At 42.9% G+C, this 23,930-nt stretch overlaps 2 protein-coding genes across 7 annotated transcripts in view; one reads left to right on the forward strand and one right to left on the reverse strand.

Moving 5' to 3' along the window:
* The window catches only part of DYNC2LI1 (dynein cytoplasmic 2 light intermediate chain 1), a 44,127-nt gene extending 22,839 nt beyond the window's left edge, over nucleotides 1-21,288 (forward strand). The window contains exons 10-13 of the mRNA XM_075595781.1: nucleotides 294-364; nucleotides 2,202-2,299; nucleotides 3,853-3,945; nucleotides 18,916-21,288. Of these exons, the coding sequence (XP_075451896.1) occupies nucleotides 294-364; nucleotides 2,202-2,299; nucleotides 3,853-3,945; nucleotides 18,916-18,987 (334 nt within the window). The 3' untranslated portion in view covers nucleotides 18,988-21,288. The remainder of the gene's footprint in view (nucleotides 1-293; nucleotides 365-2,201; nucleotides 2,300-3,852; nucleotides 3,946-18,915) is intronic.
* Nucleotides 19,251-23,930, reverse strand: part of ABCG5 (ATP binding cassette subfamily G member 5) — a 31,809-nt gene continuing 27,129 nt past the window's right edge. For all 6 annotated transcript variants that reach the window (XM_075595778.1, XM_075595775.1, XM_075595777.1 and 3 more), the window contains 5 exons: nucleotides 23,505-23,710; nucleotides 22,477-22,615; nucleotides 22,015-22,200; nucleotides 21,151-21,263; nucleotides 19,251-20,688 (listed from right to left, as the gene is read on the reverse strand). In XM_075595778.1, coding sequence (XP_075451893.1) covers nucleotides 20,495-20,688; nucleotides 21,151-21,263; nucleotides 22,015-22,200; nucleotides 22,477-22,615; nucleotides 23,505-23,710 — 838 coding nt within the window. In that variant the 3' untranslated portion in view covers nucleotides 19,251-20,494. The remainder of the gene's footprint in view (nucleotides 20,689-21,150; nucleotides 21,264-22,014; nucleotides 22,201-22,476; nucleotides 22,616-23,504; nucleotides 23,711-23,930) is intronic.

Here is a 23,930-nt window from a genome sequence, read left to right on the forward strand (position 1 = left end):
TTCTAGAGGTGTGGGTCAGTCAGTGAAAAAGGTTTAAGGCGGGAGAGGGCTTTAGATACAAAGGGGTAGAAAGAAGACATCCTTGAGAAGAAAGCAAGAGTCTGGATGGTGCATAACGAGAAATTAGGGATGAGATGTAAGGAGGGGCAGAAGAATGTAAAGCTTTAAAATTGAGGAGAAGAATGGAGTGTGAGATGCAGGATTTGATCGGAAGCCAGGAGAGGGATTTTATGCACAATTTAACGTTATATTGTGAATGTAACAAGTTTCATTATTCATTATTTCTGTCCTAGCAAATCTATGTCAGTGGATCACAGTAAACCGCTCCTTATTCCAGCAGGATTGGATTCCTTAAACCAAATAGGTGTGTATTAATTTCTTCTATAAAAAATAAAACATGAACCAGAATGTGATGTTTGTGGCCAAATGTTTATAACTGTTCCTTTTGTTTTCCAATAAAACTTTTTTTTTTTTAGTAGCATTTTCTAAAATATTTCCCAAATATACTTTATGAACACAGTGAGCTCAGTTGACATCCCCTTAAAATAGTCCGTGGCCTCCCGCTCTGCTGCTTGGCCCTCTGACGAGGTTTGGCAAGAATAGAGGAAATGATTGATTTGTAGGGTTATTTTTATGAGCGAACTCGGGGAATTGGGATCTGGCATGTTCTTTTTAGACCTTAACAAAAAAAAACTTCATACAGGAATTCTGAAATGATTGGGTTGCAGCCCAATTAAGAAAACATCTAATCTAAATGTTTTCATTTAAGGTAAAAGCTTTCTCTGTTCAACATATCAACAAACACCTACACAAGATATCAATAGAAAATAATGGTTTCCTCCGTGTTCTGCATATCTCTGTTGTCAACTCTTGGGATGTCATCTATAGTAGAAGTAAATAATCGCGTGTCACACTCACAGGGGGGCGTTATCTTTATTTGAAATGTCTTCTCTGGCTCAATATTCAGTTCTCTGGTGCCAGTTTAACTTAGGTGCCCATTAGTCTGTGACAAAAAGTGGTGCTTAGGTGCTCTTATGCAGAGTGTATTAAAGTGATATGTCATTAAAACAATATTAAATCCCTAATAAGGTTTAAACGGTGCACTAATACATATGAATATAAAATAAAGTGCAAGTGCATGTGCAAACAATTACAAAGTGAAAAAGATCGCAGCTCAACCCTATCGAGAGAGGTCCAAAATTCTTCTGTAAACAGATGTGCTGGAAGGTTTGTGGAGCGTAATTATCACCATATGAAAAATGAAGCAGATAAACGCTACATAGTGTAATATGCTTCAATTGGGTCTCTGCTAGGAATTCAATATAATGGGGACTCACATTTTCTTAAGTAAAAACCAGCATATCCCACATTTATTTATTTATTCCATGTGGCTCTGGATCATCAGATGTCACTTCCTGGATTAGGAGATGGTTATGGTGTAGGTGTGATGTTCTTCAATGTAGGAGAAAAAATACCATCGTGCAAAACTGCATATACTCAAAGCTTGTATTAAACAGATGATTGCACACGTACATAAATATAGACAGAATGGACATATAAAACTATAGCCGAGTGGCGTCTGGTATCCTCACCGCTCCGCCTGTTGACGGTGTCCCCTGGTCTGCTGTGCTCCCGGTGACACGTCTTGTTACTTCCGGTGCACTCGAGTTTGCAGCGAGGGACAGGCAGCTATCCGGTTCACATCCGGTGACGCGACGCACTACCAGGAGCACAGCAGATATTACGCTACGTAGAGTTTATCTGCTTAATTTTTCATATGGTGATACCTGTGCTCCCCAAACCTTCCAGCACATCCGTTTACAGAAGAATTTTGGTGCCCATTAGTTGCCTGTTTAGTATTGCAGAGAATTACGGAAGACCACCACACTACAGGGTTCAAGCCACTTAAAGAGACTGAGCTTCTTTAGCAGTGATGCATACCCAGTGTTAGAAGTATCGATATTAGTAGGTAATTTAGTCATATCATATCTTTCAATCAACTAGAGAGAATTGAAAGTCCTGTGAACTTACATTGATGCCTCGAACACTGAGAACTTCCCATACCATTAATGTGCCAGAAAATGACTTTAGGCTGTAAGGAAGGCAATTACATTGCTAATTGGTGAAAACATTGCTTTTTATGAGCTGGGTTATAAGTGTCATTGAAGGCCAACTAAAATATTAGGTTTTTTAATATTCAGGATCTCCTCCAGCCTCTGACAGTGACCTGGCACAGTTCCGTGCGCGCACACCCATGGAGTTATGGAAGAAAGTCTATGAGCGATCTTTTCCTCCAAAGGTTCAGTATTTGCTCAGTATATATGACCCCGTTTTAAATCACAATTATGACATTTTGTATCTGTCTTGCTAGCCGAGCCCTCCTAGTACAGTAGCTCTTATTTTTCACTGCTGTCTCTTGAAATGTATCTATAAGCACAAATCTTCGAAATGCTGCCCAGAAAATGCTTTGCATCACTGGTTTGATATCTTTTATGAACTGCGGAAACCATTAAACATTTTGTCCCATTCCATGGACCCCAGCTTCCATAAGTACCTTATAATAGTATTGCAGTACGGTAGATATATATATATATATATATATATATATATCTTTAATAACCATGAAAATAATGTATTTGGGAACCCAGAACACAGGTTGAACGCCTTTAAAACAATTGACTGTACAACTGCCTGTTCTGAGTTGTGTCCTTTTTTTCTTTTTCTTTTAGCACTGTCACAAATGCAGAGGCAGGGTTAGGTAATCTGCCTTTCTTGAAAGTCGGATTTAAAACTCAGCAGAAAAATGTTATATATAGAATTGTACAGTAGTATCTCATCAGTTACTTGAAAATAATTACTCAAAGGCTGATTTGAGGGGAAAATATGTTTTGCCTTTGCTTTTCTTTGTTGCTACGATGCACTAAACACTTTTTTTGTGGGTCATTTATCAGTCTTTTGGCTGCAAAACTGGGCCACAAATTGCATTACGTTTATTAGGGAAAAACATCCACACATTCTGCTTTGATAAATCTGGTGCATTATTTTTGCACTAGTTTCCCCCCAATTTTGCAGCCGACAGATTTTGATAAATGACCCCCTTTAGGCCAGATCTACTAAGCATTCTTAAGGCCTCGGACATGGTCAAAAAGACCGTGCTGAGGCACGCTGAGGGGAAACATTATCCCTATCAGCGCGGCTTTAGATGGCGCTTCCGCAGGTGTGCGGAGGCGCGTGGAAATGCAGGAGACAGGCAAGTTTAAATTTTGCCGCTGAGGGAAGCGCAGGGCCGGTCACGTGACTGCCAGAAGCCAATGGCAGCCTGCCTCCCACCCGGCACACAAGCGCGCTCGCTGACGCTCATGCAGGGACACGAAAAATCTCCTGCTTGAGCAGGAGAGCATGAGCGTCAGCGCTGCCCAGCGCTCTTCATATCACCATGTCCCAGGCCTTATGATATAATTCAGTGCTGGCAATCACCTCAGAACCAATTGACATGTTAGGGATCTTCCAACAGCGGAATGCCTCTTATTGCAGAAGGCTGCTTAGTACAGTGCATATGGTCCTCTGTATATTGTATTCTGCAGTTGCCTTTAGCAATTTTAAAGAGGTAACACAATATATTACAAACTCAGTGTAGCACAGACTAGTAATACAATGTTACCCATAAATAACAAAAGGGGGATAATAACTTAAACACATGGTATGGAGATTATTGTATGTATCATGCTTTAAAATGAATGAAATGTCTGACTGTAGTGTCACTGGCAGCTTATTTGTGTTCCTAATGTCATCACCCTATGAAGCTGCTAATAAAATAGTAAACATGATTGACTGCTTTCCTCTTCTTTGTAGAATACAAATTGCAATAAAGATGTCAAGGACCCTGCTAAAGACCCACAATATGCAGAAAGTGAGGTTGATGCAATGCGGACCCAAAAGGACCAGGTATGTTTTTAATACTTCTTTTCAAATCTTCTTATATTTTCAATCCCTGCAAATCTGTTGTCTCTAAAAATAAACCAAAGAGTCGCGAAACTGAAAGTCCCGAATTAGTGCTACACAGCTGAAGCAGAACCGATCCAATAAAAAGATCTGTGCTGAATCATATAATGAGATGGGGGATGCGGTCCAGGTACAAAATGAGTGCAAATGAGTGTGAGTAAATCTGGTGGCGGTGTACCCTCCACAATCCAGTAACTATGAATAAACAGTCCATCAATAAATCCAATGATATGAGGGTTGTAGAATAAACACTGCAGTGGGGGGGAGGGGGAAGGGGGGGGAGTAGAGGGAATGAGAACTGGTTGAAAATCAGGACACAGTCTAGAGTGAGCTCTGGACAGCCCGATCACTACCCCCTTCACAATCGCTAGTAACCCCTGCTTCACCAGAGAGAGAGCACAAAAGCTTCTTAGACATGTGTGTGAACCACTCTGTGCTTGTACAGAAATGCCGCTGAGTACTCATTGCACTGCTCTGTTGACCTGCCATCCCCGGCTCCGTAGGCATGATGTCTACGGAGAGTTGACTGAAGATAGAAAACTTGAATGACAGGTGAGCGGGGAGCACAGCTCCAAACGTAGCAAAACGGGGGATCCAGGCGGATGTGCTGATAACACAGGCGAGTGTTCATTTGCAGGAAGAAATCACAAGCAACATTGTGCGACCATGATGTTGCTTGTGATTCCTTCCTGCAAATAAACACTCACCTGTTTTATCAGCACATCCGCCTGGATCCCCTGTTTTTCTACGTTTGGAGCTGTGCTCTCCTGTCGTTCAGGTCTTCTATCTTCAGTCTCTAAAGATAACTTTCATGCAAGCACGAAGGAGTCTGTAAGTGACCAAGTGGGAGGGAAGGATGGCAGATTTTACCCAGTGAGGATAAAAGCAGGATTTCTGCAACAGACCGATAAACGCAAAAATAGAGCGGTAAATGGAAATGCCATATATGGAGAATGGAACCACTCCCACGTGCACATTAAAATAACCTCCATTCCTGAAATTCAGAGACAAAAATGGGCAGCTCTTCTGCAAAATGTTTTACAGTCTATGTTCTCCATATTTAATTTCCAAAGCTACAATTTGTATTTATTTTTTACAAAAAAATGTCTACTTTTCTATTTTTATAGCATAACTGTCAAAAAGCTTTTGCATATGCCTGCTTTCCTAACATCAGGCACAGTGCAGTACCACTACTTTTTAAATAGCATGGGGAAATATTTAATGTTTAACTGACATATCACACAGACGTGTGCTTAAACCCTGATACTGTAAATGAGAGGTCACTGCAGATTTCTAACTTAAGCTGGGCTTCATGAATAGAAAGTGAAGACTTGGATTTTTAATTCTTTAAAATATAGGGAAACCAATATAAAAGCTGAGGGTAATGTGTAACAACTATATGGACTATTGCTACAGGACATACTTGAAAACGAGAGGTAACTCTCAATGTATTACTTCCTGGTAAAATATTTTATAAATAAATAAATAAATAAAATACTGCACAATGACAACACTCCCTGCAGTTTTCAAATCAATACTTTGTTACTAAATCTCTTACTACGGTACAGTATATCTAATACCTAGAGTCACAAGTTACAGACATGGTTATGAATACTAAAAATCAAGGTCATTGTATAGCGTTTCATAGTCATATTGTTAGTGACATGTAAATTCCTCTTACACTGTGATCTCTTGCAGGGAAACACACAAGAAATGTCTTGATAGACGTCATGTTATATACAAAGATGTTGAAACCTTACATTTAAAAAAAAAAAAAAACTAACACTTCAGAATCTCTGTGCAAAATATTACACATTGAACGTTTATTTTGGCCAATTAAAGCTTTCATAACCGCCAATATAATAAGTTCTAGTAGCTGTATTGGGCCTGAAGAAAAATAGATTCAATGTTCTGTAAGTGGTGATATCTTCTACGCAAGTTTTTCATGTGACCATAAACTGGAAAACGAAAACTATGAGATTTGAAAGCTCGGTAAACTATAAGTTCATTGTTGAAAACCTCTAATGTTGGTCAGATAAAAGGTATCACAACCAAATAACCCTCAATAAAAATGTTTTTTTTCTTTCTTTTTCTTCTGTTGACCAACTCCAGTCCTCAAGGGCAACCAACGGGTCAGGTTTTAAGGATATCCCTGCTTCAGCACAGGTGGCTCAGTCTTTGACAAAGCCACTGATTGAGCCACCTGTGCTGAAGCAGGGATATCCTTAAAACCTGACCTGTTGGTGGCTCTGGAGGACTGGGGTTGGCCACCTCTGACCTATAGTAACCCCGTACAAGTTGCTTCTGCTTCTTGCTTATCAATAAGTTCACGTTTGAAATATGTGTTGCTGATAAGTTAATGCTTGTAAAGTTTATTATTCATACTAGGCACTAGGTAACACACGGTCAGGTCAGCTAGACCTATTGCATATTCATACTGTACTAAAGGTCATTGACCAAGGGTTATGTAACCAACCTGTTACAGGGGCTGCACCCACTTAGCCCCATATTTTAGGGTTAAATAGTTTGAAATCACCCAACCATGAAACAATTTGAACTTATTTTTTTTAAATTAGAGGTATTTTAAAAAGCATTGCAAGATTACACCCAAGAGCCTAATTCCAAACACCACAGAAACAAATATTATTCACGCATATACAGCACTACGTTTTGTAGTATGTCTAAAACAAGGGTCCCAAACAGTTGCTATATTAAAAGCCTTGCTATGATCAGGCATTATTATTCAGTCATTTTTATTAGTCGTTTTCAATAGACACAGAAAATATATTTTACAATGTGTCTCTGGAATGGGAAATGGTAAGTTACTGGAGAATTTCACCATGAAATATTTATTCACGATAAAGTAAAGGTGACTTGTATAGAAACAAATAAGACTCGGGTGGCCTACGTGGGATTGCACGTCTAAAATATACACACAGTTGCACACAAATAGGAACCATCGGATAAAACTTTAGTTTGTTCCCATTTAAACTATATATAAAGGCAAGAAGGCATTTTTGGAAGGTTCATTGTAGTCTTAAGATGTATGGTTAGTTCGCAAAATATTTGTCATATCCCCTTACGTAGTTATTTGGGAACATATTCACTGTAGCCCCCAAAAATCTGTAAATTATCTGTTATCCCACATCCAAACAAATCTGCACAATATACTGTATACAGTAATACCCCGCATTAATGTACGCAATGGGTCCAGAGCATGTATGTAAAGCGAAAATGTACTTAAAGTGAAGCACTACCTTTTTCCCACTTATCGATGCTTGGTACAGGTAGGGAACCGATATTACTGTTAAGGACGTGCTGACAGGCGCATGCGCAAGCAGCCGTTTGCTTGTTGGGTGAGGGGAATCGGCGCGTAACTACTACGTCGGTCTGTAGGGCAGAATAACGAAGCGGGGTCACGAAGTAAGCGTACGGACACGGGTATGGTGCTATTGAAAATATGTCCTTATTCGCGAGTGTAGTTAAAGTGAGTGTCCTTAAACCGGGGTATGGCTGTAAAGCGGCACAGTTAAAACATGGCACATCCAGGCAGATGTAGTAAGGATTGTGAGCGCTTTTGCTAATGCAGATCACTTTAATATTGATAAAGTGAGGTACACCGCTTGTGCGGGTGAATAAATCTGACTGGTATTGCACTAAAATAGATGTTTTTTTTTATGAATCTTTAATACAGCTAAACCCCGTTATAACGCGGGTCTCGGGGTCCACCCCGAGACCACCGCGTTACTAACGGGGTCGCGAGAAAAAAAATGGCCGCCGCGCTTTAGCGCATATTCATCCCGCGGGACAGGAGATGGGAGCGGGCATGTCCCTCCGCTCCCCGCTTCCCCCTGTCACCGCGGGACAGCCCGCGGGGCAGGAGATGGGAGCGGGGATGTCCCTCCTGTCCCCGCTTCCCCCTGTCACCGCGGGACAGGCCGCGGGGCAGGAGATGGGAGCGGGGATGTCCCTCCTGTCCCCGCTTCCCCCTGTCACCGCGGGACAGGCCGCGGGGCAGGAGATGGGAGCGGGGATGTCCCTCAGGTCGCCGCTTACCTCAGATCCCGCTGCCTGCATGGAGGTGGTAGCGGGGGGTTTCTTCTCCCCACCGCTGTCCCCGGTGCTCCCGCTGCCTGCGCGGGAGGAGGGGGGGGGAGCGGGTGGTGGTGCTGGTCGCGGCCTTTCCTCTGCTCCGACCCCACCCCCCGTCTGTGTAGAGTGAGAGAGTGTGTGTGTGTATGTATATATGGGAGAGAAAGTGTGTGTGTGTGTATGTGGGTGTGAGTGTGTGTAAGTGTCTGTGAGTGTGTGTAAGTGTCTGAGTGTGTGTGTAAGTGTGTGTGTAAGTGTGTGTGTAAGTGTGTGTAAGTGTGTGTAAGTGTGTGTGAGTGTGTGTGAGTGTCTGTGAGTGTCTGTGAGTGTGTGTGAGTGTCTGTAAGTGTGTGTGAGTGTGTGTAAGTGTCTGTAAGTGTGTGTGAGTGTCTGTGAGTGTCTAAGTGTGTGTGAGTGTGTGTGAGTGTCTGTAAGTGTGTGTGAGTGTGTGTGAGTGTGTGTGAGTGTGTGTGAGTGTGTGTAAGTGTGTGTGAGTGTGTGTGAGTGTCTGTAAGTGTGTGTGAGTGTGTGTGAGTGTCTGTGAGTGTCTGTGAGTGTCTGTGAGTGTCTAAGTGTGTCTAAGTGTGTGTGTGTGTGTGAGTGTCTGTAAGTGAGTGTGCAGTGTGTGTGCAGTGTCAGTGTGTGCAGTGTGTGTGCAGTGTGTGTGCAGTGTGTCCAATGAGCAGTGTGTGTGCAGTGTGCAGTGTGTGTGCAGTGTGTCCAATGAGCAGTGTGTGTGCAGTGTGTCAGTGTGTGCAGTGTGAGCAATGAGCAGTGTGTGTGCAGTGTGCAATGTGTGTGCAGTGTGTCAGTGTGAGCAATGAGCAGTGTGCAGTGTGTGTGCAGTGTGTGCAGTGTGTCAGTGTGTGCAGTGTGAGCAATGAGCAGTGTGTGTGCAGTGTGCAGTGTGTGTGCAGTGTGCAGTGTGCAGTGCAGTGTGTGCAGTGTGTCAGTGTGAGCAATGTGCAGTGTGTGTGCAGTGTGTCAGTGTGTGCAGTGTGAGCAATGAGCAGTGTGTGTGCAGTGTGTCAGTGTGTGCAGTGTGAGCAATGAGCAGTGTGCAGTGTGTGTCAGTGTGTGCAGTGTGAGCAATGAGCAGTGTGTGTGCAGTGTGCAGTGTGCAGTGCAGTGTGTCAGTGTGAGCAATGTGCAGTGTGTGTGCAGTGTGTGTGTGCAGTGTGCAGTGTGTGTGCAGTGTGTGTGCAGTGTGTGTGCAGTGTGTGTGCAGTGTGTGTGCAGTGTGTCAGTGTGTGCAATGAGCAGTGTGTGTGCAGTGTGCAGTTTTTTTGGGAAAACCGCGTTATAACCGAATCGCGGTATAACGAGGCGCGTTATAACGGGGTTTAGCTGTATAATTTATCCTAAAATTGGTTAGTATTTTTTTTATTGTTGCATTTCAGATGATGCACAATACAAGAATGATTCATGTCAACGGTGCTAACTATTTCACAGGCAGATCAAAAATGACTGCAGGTATTACACCTTGAATTCACACAATAATAGCATTGTTGAAGCAATGCACCCCAATATTAACCAGAAATCAAATGACTCCACCTTTTTTACTATCCTTTTCTTTGATTGTTATCTTCCAATTCCCCTAATACAGATGTGCTTTTCCTTGTGTGTGCACCTACTTCCCATTCCCCACTGCATTCCTGTCTCCATAAATCTTCAAATACAGTAGTAAGCAGCAGGAGACATTGTGATGGGAACCAGGGTTACAACTGGTTGTCTAAGACCTGTATTTGTCGTGACACTGGGCTAACTAATTGCACCTGGATACCTTCATAAAAAATTCCATGTGTTCCTCAGCCTAGTGCTAGAACATTTTGGATATGCTTGTCCCTTGGTGTAATGTTTGTCACACATTCTATATTAATCTGCATAGGGCGAATAGAGGGATCCTTTCTAAATTTTAGACTATTTGCTCTCTTCCACGCTCTCCAAGCTGAATTTGTGTGTATGGCTTTGTTTTGACTGTGTTGCCTTATGCTTTGTTGGGTCAGCAAGCTTTTTGCTACTCCTACCTTGGTAGGTCTCCTCTGTACCTTCAAGTGTTCTCTCTCACCCTACCAAGGCCTATGTTTGTGGTGTCAACCCCTAGCTGTATACCAATGCCTTTCTTCTCCATGCCTCTGGCCCCTGGAACTCTTTCATGCCACTCGGATCAGAATGCTGCAAACAGTAGAAATGAATGGCTACAGCAATGTGGCAACACAGGCTAGGAGCACGACATAGACCACAGAGACATCAAAGTAAACATGGGAAAGTCCATCTGTTAATAACAAAAACATTAGGTAAAAAAAAGTAATTGGCAAAATGTAAGACATTGGATAAATATGAATTATTGTCTGTGGCTATGGACATAATCAACACCCAGGAACAAATTACACACTAAAATCAATTTAGAGCTTCACATATTTGATGAATTTGAGTGGTTAATCCGTCCCCCTCTTTTTCTACATTATATAGTAGACTCTAAATAGTACAGTAGAAATTATAACTAATGCTTGACCTGAAAAATACAAAAAGTTTCTGCATACTCCAGTTCTTTCTTCGAACTTCGGTGATTTTGAAATCTTGTATTTTTCAATTGGCCATTAAGTGTAATTTTCACCCCATATTTGTTATTTTTCGTGATGAACAATTTTTTGTACTGTGGTGCAAAGCTGTGGAGGTTAGCACACAGAGCAAAACAAAAGCAAAAATGCTTAAAAATATACATTTATCCCTTTCAATGCGTGGCGACTTTTGGTATCACTTGGGGTAGCGATTACGCAGTTACGACAAACCCCCAGTGACATGAATGGCCCAGGGCTATTTACTGCTCCGATCTCTCCTTAAACGATTAGCAAAATTACATGACATTCATGAAAGTCCCTAAAAGGCCTGCCCTTGTGACATTTAGGGAATGTCATAAAGGCACCCTAAGGGTTAATAGAGCAAGGGAGGCATGATGATGTTAGCATTAATGCTTGGGAGGACTGTGACCACCTAATTTTGGTACATGCTCCTCACCCCACTACCACTAATTGTAGAGAACAAGCTTTCCCCCCCCCCCTTTATCTGTGAAAGTTTGAGTTGTTTTCCCATAAATAGGAAAGAGAGAAGCATCCAATGTCACCACTGACAGATTGAAAATATCAGCCAGAACAGAACCTCCCCCTGCGGCAGCTCAGTTAGTGAGACATGGGGAATATTTTGCGTAGGACTTACCATTTGGGGATGGCCTTGGCAAGGCAGTAAGCCTCCAGTGTTTTGGTTAAAATTTGTAACTCAAGATCATCTTTCTTTAATAAGGAGTTATAAAAGCATTAATAATATTGTATTGTTGGCTTTATGCAGCATGTTGTATCGAATTATGCGATAAATTGTAAATTACATATGTTTTGCAGACTTTTAAGCAGAATTAATGGCTAGATTCACTAACGGTCAACACAGCTGCGTTGAAATGTGGTTTTATGAAAATATGGGACGGAAGCGATTTATTAGTTAGAATCACCACCATATTTTCTAGGAATTACTTCTTCATTAATGGGTAGCGATATTAATCTTGTTCCCTTACGCAAAAATTGCGTTGGATCAGAATTAATTAGCCCTAGTGATGCAATCAGCGATAACCAATAGAAATCAGCGTTAGCGATGCAGTTGTGGGAAATATCACACTTTTTTTTACCCTGGGGTTATGTAATCGGATTTCTTACAAATTATTTAACCCGTTTCATGCCTGGGGCTGCCAATACATTTCAAAGTAATGCACCAGGGGCGATAACAATGTAAACACCCTACAAATAAAACGCAAAAAGTTCTAAATCCATATGTGCAAGTAGCATTTAGTAGTGTGGTCATGGACTGTGGACATGGCTGAGCACTTGAGCCTCTGAAGGGGTCAATATATAAATGTGTTCTACAATGCTAATATGATGCATTGTATCCACTATTCAAGGTTGACTATTCTTATCTTGCCTAAGCAGGGCACAACACCAGCCTGGGGCGGTGATAAAAATGGGAGATATTTTTTTGCACTCCACACGAGCAGCTGAAGGAGCAGAGCCACTGAGGGTTTGATCACTTCATTTACTTTTCTCATTAACCTTTCACTGACTGTGTGGACTCCTGGTGCTCATTTGCAAGCTGCTTTCTTGCAAGCTGTGTTCAGCTTTTACTGTACCATTAGTGGATTCTTGCTGCCCTGCTATTAGCTGTTTAGCTGTATTTAGCCTACACTATATGTTTGCTATCTATTTTCAGGGGTGTCTGATTTGACCAGGTATAGGGGAAGGGAGGCTTAGGGAAGTACCTCTTGGTCCTTTTGGACCAGGGGGAATGGGCCAGATGAAGAGGTAGTCCCTCGAAACGTCGCCCCCCTAGCATACTTTCCGTTCTCCGTTTTTTGTGTATATTCCTTGTGTTTCATGTTTTTTCCCCTTTTCCTTCCCCCTCCCCCCCCCCACCCCTCACTTTGTGACATGCCCATTTATGATACTGGTTTCTGCAAACACATTTGATTTATTTCTGGTTCATTTTATTATTAAATGTTTATTCTGCATTACAACTGTTTTCATCATTTAGCTATTAGACAGTGAGTGCTGGTACTTACGTAGATTTGTTTGAAATTATTTTAGTGGACAGACTAACGTCAAATGTACAGCATTGAACTAATGAAAAAACCTGCACCATGCCAAAACAAAACATTTCTTTGCTATTTGTAAATTGGTTAAACACAAAATACCACTAATGAGCTTGTGAGTATCAATTAATTTGTACTATTCTCAGTCTCAGTAATCAGACATGTACAGAAGACTGAAACATTCCAGCTTGTTTCAGAACTGTTAAGATATGAAGATAAGCTTTTATACTAGAAGATTCAACATGTATCATATACTTGAAGATTGAACATTTCCAAGGTTACTTGTATCTGACACTTTGGACTGCCAACATGATTCCCAGTGAACAAATAAACTTCTCTTGTATTATTGTTATTACAAGGTCATTGTGGGGTTCACAGGGAGCTCCAGGTGAAAGGCTGAGTGTTGAAGATTGTGAAAGCTGTGTGATTTATATTAAGTCATGTGTAAAGCAGTGTTTCTGTTCACTTTTATTAAAAAAAAACAACAACAACAAACAACTAATTGAGTTCAGAACATTTTATAGAAAAATTGCAAAGATTTTAACTATTATACAGCATTGACAAAATAGTATTAAAATTGCATTTTAGAATCTTTATAAGTGTAACGGGTTTCCCCCCCCCCCAATCTCACATTGGCCCGGGTACTCTAACAACCAACCCCCATTACGTGTGTGTTTGGTGGTGCACCTGTAGGCAACAGAACTCCTGAGTCTCCAGCTTGATGTTAGTAGGGGATTTCCAGCAGGACAGGTAGCTGAGGTAGTGGGTGCGAGTTCAACTTACATCATGTGCAGCGCCTCCACCTCATCAGGATCTGTGCTTCCGCAGGGAGATGGTCCTGGTGAGGGACTCCTTCTTGGTGGTGCCATCCACTGCTGAGTAATTTCACACTCACACAGTGGGGGTATCGTTAACAAGGTCATCTTTATTGTAGACGGTGATGTAGCAGACTGCCCCATGCAGCTGCCGGCTCTAGCCGCACATCTCTCCGTGCTGTCCCTTTGCCAGGTACGCCCTCCCAAATTGAAGTGGGATTCCCTCTTCTCCTAGGGAGATCCTCTCTGTGGCAGGTCCCTGGACACAAAGTGGCTTAGACAGGCTGATTGGTCAACCTGGACCGCTAGTTACTTCACTATGGTCACAAAGTGTTCCTACAATCCCTTATGCAGGAAATACAACTTCCCAACAGCTTTCCACAGCTGCTAGAACACTGTAACTAACTGTGTTGTGCCTTATATACTTCAGGAGGCAGGCGCACCCCTGATGTCACTATCCAGGGACTCAGAGCATACAGCCACTCCCCTACATACATAGGGCACCTCACCATGGTGTGAGGGAAAACCTCCATAACTACTGCTGGCATACCTGTACTTACCAGGACTTACTGCCAACAGAGAGAAAGTAATATACCATTATTATGCATGGCTATATACTCCCCCTGGTGAATCCCCACCGTCCCGGCTGGGGCCTAAATTTGGTGTACCTTGTTCCAGGAAACACTGAAAAAGAACACACAAATTAAGCATTAAACATTGTCACATAATAATGACAGAACATACGCTCACCGACCAGCAGAGAGCGTCAAAAAAAAAAGGCAGACCACTCTTTGACGGGACCTAATAGTAGTGTCGAGGGTCTGGTTTCTTCACCTCTTGCCCCGCTGCATTGGTGACTGTTACGCTAAACTCTCGGGGCAAGCCTCGCTCATTACAATACACCACCATGTGCATATAAATGCTGCGCCCAATTTTCCAGACCCGCATCAGTTGGGAGACCCTCTGCTCAGCCTGAACTCCCTTAATGGCTCCTCCCTTATTAACGATATAGTATTCTATATCATTACGAAGCCACCTCTCTCGATTGTCCTCTATTTCCCCTCATCAGAGGTTCGCGAACATATGGGTATTCCAGCCCATGGGATCTTTTATATTTGGCTGCAATAGCCCGTTCAGCTCGGCAGGCCCTGGTTAACTTAGTTTGCCCAGCCTTTCCCGGTAACACCCATGACAGGGGCTCATCTGACTCCACCGGATCATCTAACCCTTCAGATCCCTTTGGGGTAATAAGACCTACTTGTATTCGGTCCCACCGTACTCGTAGCTCCTTGAGATAGGCCTCATCGTCAAAATCCCCAGGGGCCCACCAATGATCAACCACCCCATCCCTTTCTAGAATGAAACGGGTGCGGTCTATCCAGGCGACATAACCCTCATATAATGGTGCCGACCATCTAGTTTCCCGTACCTCCTCTGAGTTGGGTTCTAGTGGCTCTTCCTCCTCAGGCCCACCTGATGATACCCCTGAAGTACCCTCAGATGGCGCAAACCTTTCCTTACGCTGTGACCAGTGTCCACCCGTAATACTCAGCGTACTAGTGCTATCACTGGGTACCGACCCTCGTCGGGAAATCCTCCTTCCACCCTCCGACCCATCATCCGAAGTTCCCCAGTCCAGGCTTCCAGTCCTTTCTTCGGTAGGACCCAGAGAATCCCCTGACATTCCCAGGCTAGAGGTTGACCCAAAGGAATAGGTGACAGGGACAGGGGATTGAACTAGGGCCTTGGGGCTAACCTTGGGGATGGACGGTAGGTACCGGCAGGATCACGGCCTGCTCCTCCGCAATACCTGACTCACGTCCGCCACAAAGTTCGTTCTGTCCTTCGGTAGTGGAGCCTCTCGTTCTCCAGTTCGAGCGCCCACTCCGTCTGTCCGTAGGGGATCGACTCCCACTGCTCGACCGTAGAGGCGCGATCGCGTCCCACTCGACACCGCTCAGGTCGTCCGGAACTGCCTCTGGACACGCACGTGCTGCGACGCCATCTTGGGTTGGGTCCCCAAGCGAGACCTCTTCCTCCACGAGGATATCCGGCAACGCCCTTCTACTGCGCGGTCTAGCCTGACCCTGGATCCGCTCTTCGTTCACCTCCACCCCCGGGATCTGCGGTGAGCACGGAGTTAGCCTACTGCTCCGCAGCGTCGGGGTGGATCGACCTCCTTCCGACCCGCTAGTCACCACGGCAGTGGGACTCCGGCGATCGGGTTGTCGCGGTACTGGAGACACTCGACTCCGTGTCTCCACACCACGCGGGATAGCATTTCGCCACGGAATACCAGTAGTGTGGTACTCCGCTAACAAGTCCTGTGCCTCTGCCAACCTGGCACACTCCTCGTCCGAGGACTCTAATTTACAGTTCGGGCGGGGTAATCCAGTAGGGGACCGTCGATGGGCTCCTTTCCGGTCGCCTCTCCGATGGCTGGTTCTCTCTGCCTTAGGAATTCGGCATGATTCCGGCTCCGCGGGATCTGCACTCGCACTCCATAGTGCACCCGGAAGCTCCGCTGCCGCCATCGGGGTAGGATCTCTCATCCCCGCGGCTTGTACCGGCACAAATGTCGTCATAGGCCACATATATTGCAGTCCACAATGAGGGCATCGAGCCTCACTGCCCACGGCCCACGGCTCCGCCAGGCAGTCTGCACTGCAGGCAGAGACAGACCACTGTCTCCACACCCTCTACGCGGATAATCAGGAAGCCTCCTGGAGCCGAGTAGGGGTGGGTTGATATCAAGGGACTCTGTTCCACTTTCTCCGCTTGCTCAGCCATGGTCACCAACGGAAGCACTCGTCCTAGCGGTCTGTATTGATCAATGGTTCTTCGCAACTGAAGTGCAGGGGATGGTTGAGCAATCCTTCCCCCCACTTCCTCCATCGGCATCCGGTGGAACTGTAGACCACTCCCCCTTGTTGAAACTAGGGGGATGTCTCGCCGCTTTGTAGGCTGACCCAGCACAGGGGCGGAGTGAGTCATAGTCCATGAGGGCGCGGCTCCAGCTTTCGCGCCAAACTCCCCAACTGGGTGGAGTTTCCTCGCTGCCGCCAATCCTGGCCAACAATTTGCAAACGGCAGAGTTGCAAGACTTTCTGCAGCTGGCCCACGCGGTGTCCCGGGAATGCGGGAACCGCCATTTTGGTAAGCACTGTCCTTCTTTATATTTGAGGTAGCGTCTGGCTGTTTGTTTATTGGTGTGTAACAAAGTCCATTTCGTTCCTCCCATCTCGCAAGGCTGCCGTCCTCACTATTCTCGGGGGTATCTTCCCGAGAACATAGGCATGACAAACACGGCGCAGCCACGGCTTTCACGCCATTCCATAACAAACACACAAGAGTCTCTCCTGTAGCTTGTTCTCCTTCCTCATCCCGGCATCCTGAACCTTCTGCTCTTTGCAGATCCTCCATTCTGACAGTCGCTTCTTGCTCACGGTATACTGGATTATTGTACATGGAGCTCCGCTCTGCAGGGCAGCTACCACATCCGTACAATAAACATGCCTTGTGCACCACTTTGTGTACCTAACATAGGTCTAACTCGTGTTTGCACTACCTCAGGCTAGGCTCACTCTCTGTGTCTACTGTATCTCCTTCCTCCCAGTCTGTGCTCCCTTCGGTAAGTGATCTGGAATGGCTAGAGTACTCTGGGGCTTCCATGCAGTACTTGGGCGTCTACCTCTCTTGGTCAGCCTAGTGCAGACCCTCTCCAAGACTCCTGACCTAGTTAACAGGCTCTCCCTTCTGGCGTCCTACCCCTAGCGCGACTTCAAGGTGACTCGGACAGCTATAGCCCTCTTCAGATCCACTAACTCCTCTCAGGTTCCCAGGGTATCCCTGCGGTTCCATCCCAACGCAGCACAAAGTGGCAGCATACACTTTCCCTGTTTCCTAGCGTGTGCCTAGCAAAAGCCTGTCCTGTTTAATAGATATATATCTCTCAGCAGCGCCTCCAATTGTAACGGGTTTCCCCCCCCCCCCAATCTCACATTGGCCCGGGTACTCTAACAACCAACCCCCATAACGTGTGTTTGGTGGTGCACCTGTAGGCAACAGAACTCCTGAGTCTCCCGCTTGATGTTAGTAGGGGATTTCCAGCAGGACAGGTAGCTGAGGTAGTGGGTGCGAGTTCAACTTACATCATGTGCAGTGCCTCCACCTCATCAGGATCTGTGCTTCCACAGGGAGATGGTCCTGGTGAGGGACTCTTTCTTGGTGGTGCCATCCACTGCTGAGTAATTTCACACTCACACAGTGGGGGTATCGTTAACAAGGTCATCTTTATTGTAGACGGTGATGTAGCAGACTGCCCCATGTAGCTGCCGGCTCTAGCCGCACATCTCTCCGTGCTGTCCCTTTGCCAGGTACGCCCTCCCAAATTGAAGTGGGATTCCCTCTTCTCCTATGGAGATCCTCTCTGTGCCAGGTCCCTGGACACAAAGTGGCTTAGACAGGCTGATTGGTCAACCTGGACCGCTAGTTACTTCACTAGGGTCACAAAGTGTTCCTACAATCCCTTATGCAGGAAATACAACTTCCCAACAGCTTTCCACAGCTGCTAGAACACTGTAACTAACTGTGTTGTGCCTTATATACTTCAGGAGGCAGGCGCACCCCTGATGTCACTATCCAGGGACTCAGAGCATACAGCTACTCCCCTACATACATAGGGCACCTCACCATGGTGTGAGGGAAAACCTCGATAACTACTGCTGGCATACCTGTACTTACCAGGACTTACTGCCAACAGAGAGAAAGTAATATACCATTATTATGCATGGCTATATAAGCATTTCATATATTGACAATGTCAAATGCTGTACAGTGTCTATATATAAAACGGAATGATTACGAACGATTGGGAAATTACATGCAAATGAGTGGGTGTGTGGGTGTATATGTATATGTGTATATATGTGTATATATATATATGTGTGTGTATATATAAATATATATATATATATATATATTCGATTGCATGTCATTTCCCAAAATCCCTTGCTGCAGTGGAAGCACTGTATGCTGGGTGATGATGGTGAAAGGCAGGGTTGCAGACCTGTCTAAGGTTACGTAGGTTTTCACACATGCTTCTCCATTTTGGCTTTATTTTTGTTAAATAAATCATGACACTGTGTAATATGTCATGTGTTTTTGTTAATCTGAGGTTGTATTTACCTAATTTTTAGACCTGCTAAGGAACAGATGATTGTTATTATGTCTTGATATGTAAAACCACAGAATTCAAAGAGGGTGTACTTTCTTTTTCACACAACTGTAGCTAAATTCAATTCCACCGTCAGAAGGGTTTTGTAGTGTTATTATTTTTATTTTTTTAATAAAAATTATTTTATTTCATTTTTTTAGGAGCTGGAACAGTATAAAAAGAATGTTGATAAATCCTGGAGAGAGATGGCGCTTGAATCTCACCTGCGATGACTGTTCAGGAGTGGTACCTTTTTGTGTGAAATTTTTTAATTGTCGTTTTCTATCCTAAGATTTTTATGAAACCCTATAAAGCTGTTCAAGCCGTGGAAATCTAGTTGAACGCTTTTGTCGAACACGTTTTTTGATCTTTTTGAAATGTATGTGCTATGAAAAATACAGGTTGGAGAAAAACATTGCATGTTTACATTTTGTGCCAGCCTAATGCCTACTTTTGAGTAATTTAACATCGGTGTTAAGACAATGACATTTAAGACTGTGTGTATTAATGCTTTTAATTTAGCAAAAAAGAAGAGCATAAGGCACACTTTGGTACTTTCTAACAAATTCATTTCGGAACAATATTTACACTACACACTGTGCAAAGGGGTCAAATGCATAAACAAACGTCAAATTGATCTTTTCCATACCTACCCCACATATTTAAAACTATTCTACATTTTTTCCAATAAATCTCTGCATCCGTGTTTCCTCCCTGATAATTTTTGTAAAGTTGCCACACCATTCTTTTTATTTTTTTCTCATATATAACAGATATTTTAAATCTAATTCCACTTTGCATAACAAGAAACACAGTATTTCAGCCTACAATGCTATTTACTTATCAAAAGACTTTCTTCTAATATTCAGAAAAAGGTGTATTTTACACAGAGAAACAGCACAATCAATTCACTTTTCTTCATCATACAGTAGGTAAGCAGCTGAGTATTGTCAACTTTTTTATTCTAGATACTTTCAAAACAGTATTGATGCAGCCAGTGTGAGAGAAGTGAAGAACTACCGAACATACATTTTGTTCACAAAATACAACACAGCAAGTATTAAAATAGCAATATTAGTTAAATACATAATTACATTGAGAATACGAGCGTTAAACATACAGTATAATCCTTGATAAATTGCGGACAGGTTTATTGACTGAGAAAAATCACATTAACTTTGGCATGTTACTTATTTGTTTTTCGTTCTATTTTAGCCGGTCCTTGAAACTCATTTGTTTACAGGTTAAACATTCCTAAATACAGGATCTGAACATTACGGTGTATGCAAAACTATTTTGTCAGTTACATTCTATGCAACTGATATTTGTTATTTTCACATACTGAGTGAAGGCCTGGGAAGGGCAATGGAAAACATTTCAGTGACAGAGAATTGATGTAGTCCTTCAGTCAGAGCAGCATTTCAAGCCCGATAGTAGGTTTTGGTGAAAAGGCGCACACAAAAGTTCCAAATCTTGAAATAAGTTGTAACAAATTATGGTGAATAAAGAAGTTGGGTTCACTAGAGATTCTCATGTGCTTCACCCAAACTAGGCCTCTATTTACTCAAGTTTCCCAAGTGCAAAGCCATTGCAGAACAGCTCCATATTTATCAAAGAAAGCAAATCCCATTAAAAAAAATATTTCCTTTGATTAAATCTGGTGCAATTCTTCTGCACTGGTTTTCCAGCTGGGAGACTATTGTAAATAATCCACTTTTTGTATGTTTCCATGTGTTCTGTCTATCTACGAATCAGAATATCTCGTATTTTAAAGCTGATTATACACACAATTACCATTGCAGGGAGGAAGGCATAAAGCATTAAAAAGTCAAAAGTGATTCTGGAAGTGCCACCAGGATATGTCTTCTCAATGAACTGATTCCCCTCGGAGTACAGGCATTGTGAGTTTATTCCAGATGAATTGTGCGCTACACCTAAGGAAGAAAAAGTACATTAAAAGGGGCCCATGTGTTTACCACTGAGCTACTTCTGTCCCAGGAATATTTCACATTCCCTTATCGGACAATTGGGGTTATGAATCAACCAAAACAAAAAGCTGGGTTTGCTGCAAAATGACTTGTCATTTTAATTGTATATTTTTAAGTATCAAGTATCACCTATTCTGCACCTCTCACATTCATGAGCAGTTTAGGCAATAGTACGGTTTAAGGAAGAGTTGCACATTTGTATATAGTATAAAAGGATGCATTAAGTTCCTAATCTTGTTTCATAATGTTTCTCCTTTTTTCCATATCAAGAAGTCAGACAGCTTTGTGACAGGATAAATCTAATTTAACGTTTTTTCTAATGGATAAAGCAATTTTTTTTTAATCTTTCAGAATCTTAATACACATCTCCCAGTGACTTAATGTTAACATAAAAATATCATCACTTACCACAGGTAAAATTCAAATTATAAAACTCATTGATGACTAGTACTTCACAAGCGTATCTCTGGTATGTAATATAGCTTAAAAGTTGAAACACTTGCGGCATTTCTTGCAAACTCCTGGGGGTTGTGGGGGGGAGAAGGAGGGAGAGAGAAACAAAATTATTCTGGGGGGGGTTTTCAGCTCCTGAAGTTAATTCAGTAAATATATTCAAACTGATTGAAATGTATGTTTCAGTGTATTCCCATGTGTCAGTTGGCAGATGGGTTAGCCAAGTTTCATGTGGGAAAAAAAATATAGGAAGTACTATAGTCCATTTGACAAGGGAAAACCATTAATGGTGGAGGGGGTTTCTCCACTCTCATCCTCTTACATTACACATTATTATGTGTATTATAATTCAGTTAGGATTGAAGTTAATATTACAGCATCCATGGTGTTATCCATAAAAGTTGTTTATTCACTAAACAATAGTAACTCTATCTGTATCTATGCACTGTACAAACATTCATCAGCCTCTTGCTTGCAGCCTTTTGTTTTTACCCTAACCATAAGCATTTAGCCACTGCCCAGCCCTTCACCCAGTGTAAAAATGGGTCAAGTAATCAAATTATTTATAATAAACATATGTAATTAACTTTATTTATTGGCTTCTGTCTTCAATGTTTCTGTTTCCCCAGTTATCCACTAAACACCTGCACTTGTGCTTTTAAGTTATTAGCTGATATACCACCTCCCGTTGCATGTTTTCAAAGTAAGTGGGAAAGCCATAGGTGTTCAGTGATAATCCATGACTGATAGTGGCATTAAAATCAGACTGCATATCTCAACAATGATCTCATGATCACTCGGGTGCATGAGATATGTTACCTTAAAATTCCAGATCCCACAAGGATTCCTGCGATGTTGAGCAGAGCCACCCCAGCATTCACTATATTTGGGTTGTCTACTACACCAAGTACTGCGAGGGTTAGCAATTCACCCATTAGATGGGGAACCAAAAGCACAGCAAAGAAACATCCAAATCGTGTGATGTCGGGATACAGTCCCACAGTCCTACAGTATAAGCACATACACACATCATTTATTAATTCATAAAATATTTTACCAGGAAGCAATACATTGAAAGTTGCCTATCGTTTTCAAGTTTGTCCTGGGCACAGAGTTATGATGACTGATACACGGTTACATAGAACAGGGTTATACATTGTATTATATTTGGTAATGTCTATATATATATTGTAGGCAGTGGTATCTATGTCATAAATTAATGAAAGTATAAGCAGATAGCCAAATTTAGCAAATGATTTAAAGATACCAAATGCTACCTACCAGTACATGAAAGCGCTAAATATTGCCACACTGAGAATGCTGAAAGGCAGAATGTGTATTATGTAGGCTAAAAGCATTTGCCACTTCTGGTACAAACCATCCTTGCTTTCCTGGTCACTGATGGCGCGTAGGGCAGGGACTGAATAACAAAAGAAAAGGCCGTTACCATGGATGTAGAAATATGCTATGTGACTTATAAAGAATAACTTTTTGAACATTTTCAAGTTCAATTGGCACTTAAAGCTGGAGTTCCACTTAGGACCAGAGTGAACTGCTGCACTATTGCAACTGGACTAACACAACTATTTCTACTTGATTATATTATATAATCCTCATGATGGGAATTTGGAGATATTTTTTTTTTTTATAGAAGACACCCATGCACAAGGTTTTCCTGGTCACAGATTTCAAAAATCTAATACCTGAAGAGACATACAGTATATCTCGTAAATGTGTTTATTTTACTGGAGCTCAAGTTTCCACCATACGCTCCTCCCCCCCATCTTTCATGGTTAGTATTTCCTCAAGTGTTTTTGGAAGTACAGTGCACCCTGTTCTTTGAATCACCTACATTTTGCCTACCTGTTTCAAAACATGTCCTACAGTAGTAGACACAATAAAGGTCTTAAAAAGAAGATACTAGACAATACATTGAATTAAAAGAATCCCACTTCTAGATCTGGGGTGCACAAAGTTTTGATCCTGCGCACCCCTTACCTGCTCACCTCCTGGCTCGCGACACCACCCCCCCTCCTCGGCTGCGGTGTCAAATGACGTAGCGGGGTCATGTGATGTCACATTGCCATGGCAACGACGCATCGCCAAAGATCAGGTAGGGGAAGCTGCAGAGGCCTCGCGCGGTCCCCCCCGGCACTTAATAGAAGTGCCTTGGCGGAGAGCGCAGGACTTATGTAGCTGCCGTGCCCCCCCCCCCCCCCAAGGAAATTCTCCCGCCCCCCACTTTGTGCACCCCTGTTCTAGATCAGTATACAGAAAAGAAATACAATAAAATCGACATACAAACTTACATAAGGCAACAGCATTGAGTAGTCCCGTGTATGGTGTTCCTCCAAGACATTGGTAAATTAACCCAATTCGATCCTGCACGGCACCTCTTAGTACATCATTATTTAGCCGAATAAGGAAGAATACTATAAAAATGCTAAATATCAAATTCTGGGAAAGGCGCATAATTATGCCAAGCTTGTTCCTAGATAAATTCCTTACAGTTCTCCTGAAAATAGAAGTAAATATTTCATGAATAACCTGTGGTTTTTTAATTCTTCTAAACACTCGGCACTCTACCACATTTTGCACAAAAAAACCTCAATGTGTAATTATGAAAATGTTATTTGTTAAGCAGAGATGTAAACAACCGTAAAAACGTCATCTGTAATCACACACGCGTTCTCTTAAGGCAGCCGTGTGCTTATTTTGTGGGGGGAATGGAGGGA

The sequence above is a fragment of the Ascaphus truei genome, chromosome 4, assembly GCF_040206685.1.
Source record: "Ascaphus truei isolate aAscTru1 chromosome 4, aAscTru1.hap1, whole genome shotgun sequence".
NCBI lineage: Eukaryota > Metazoa > Chordata > Amphibia > Anura > Ascaphidae > Ascaphus > Ascaphus truei.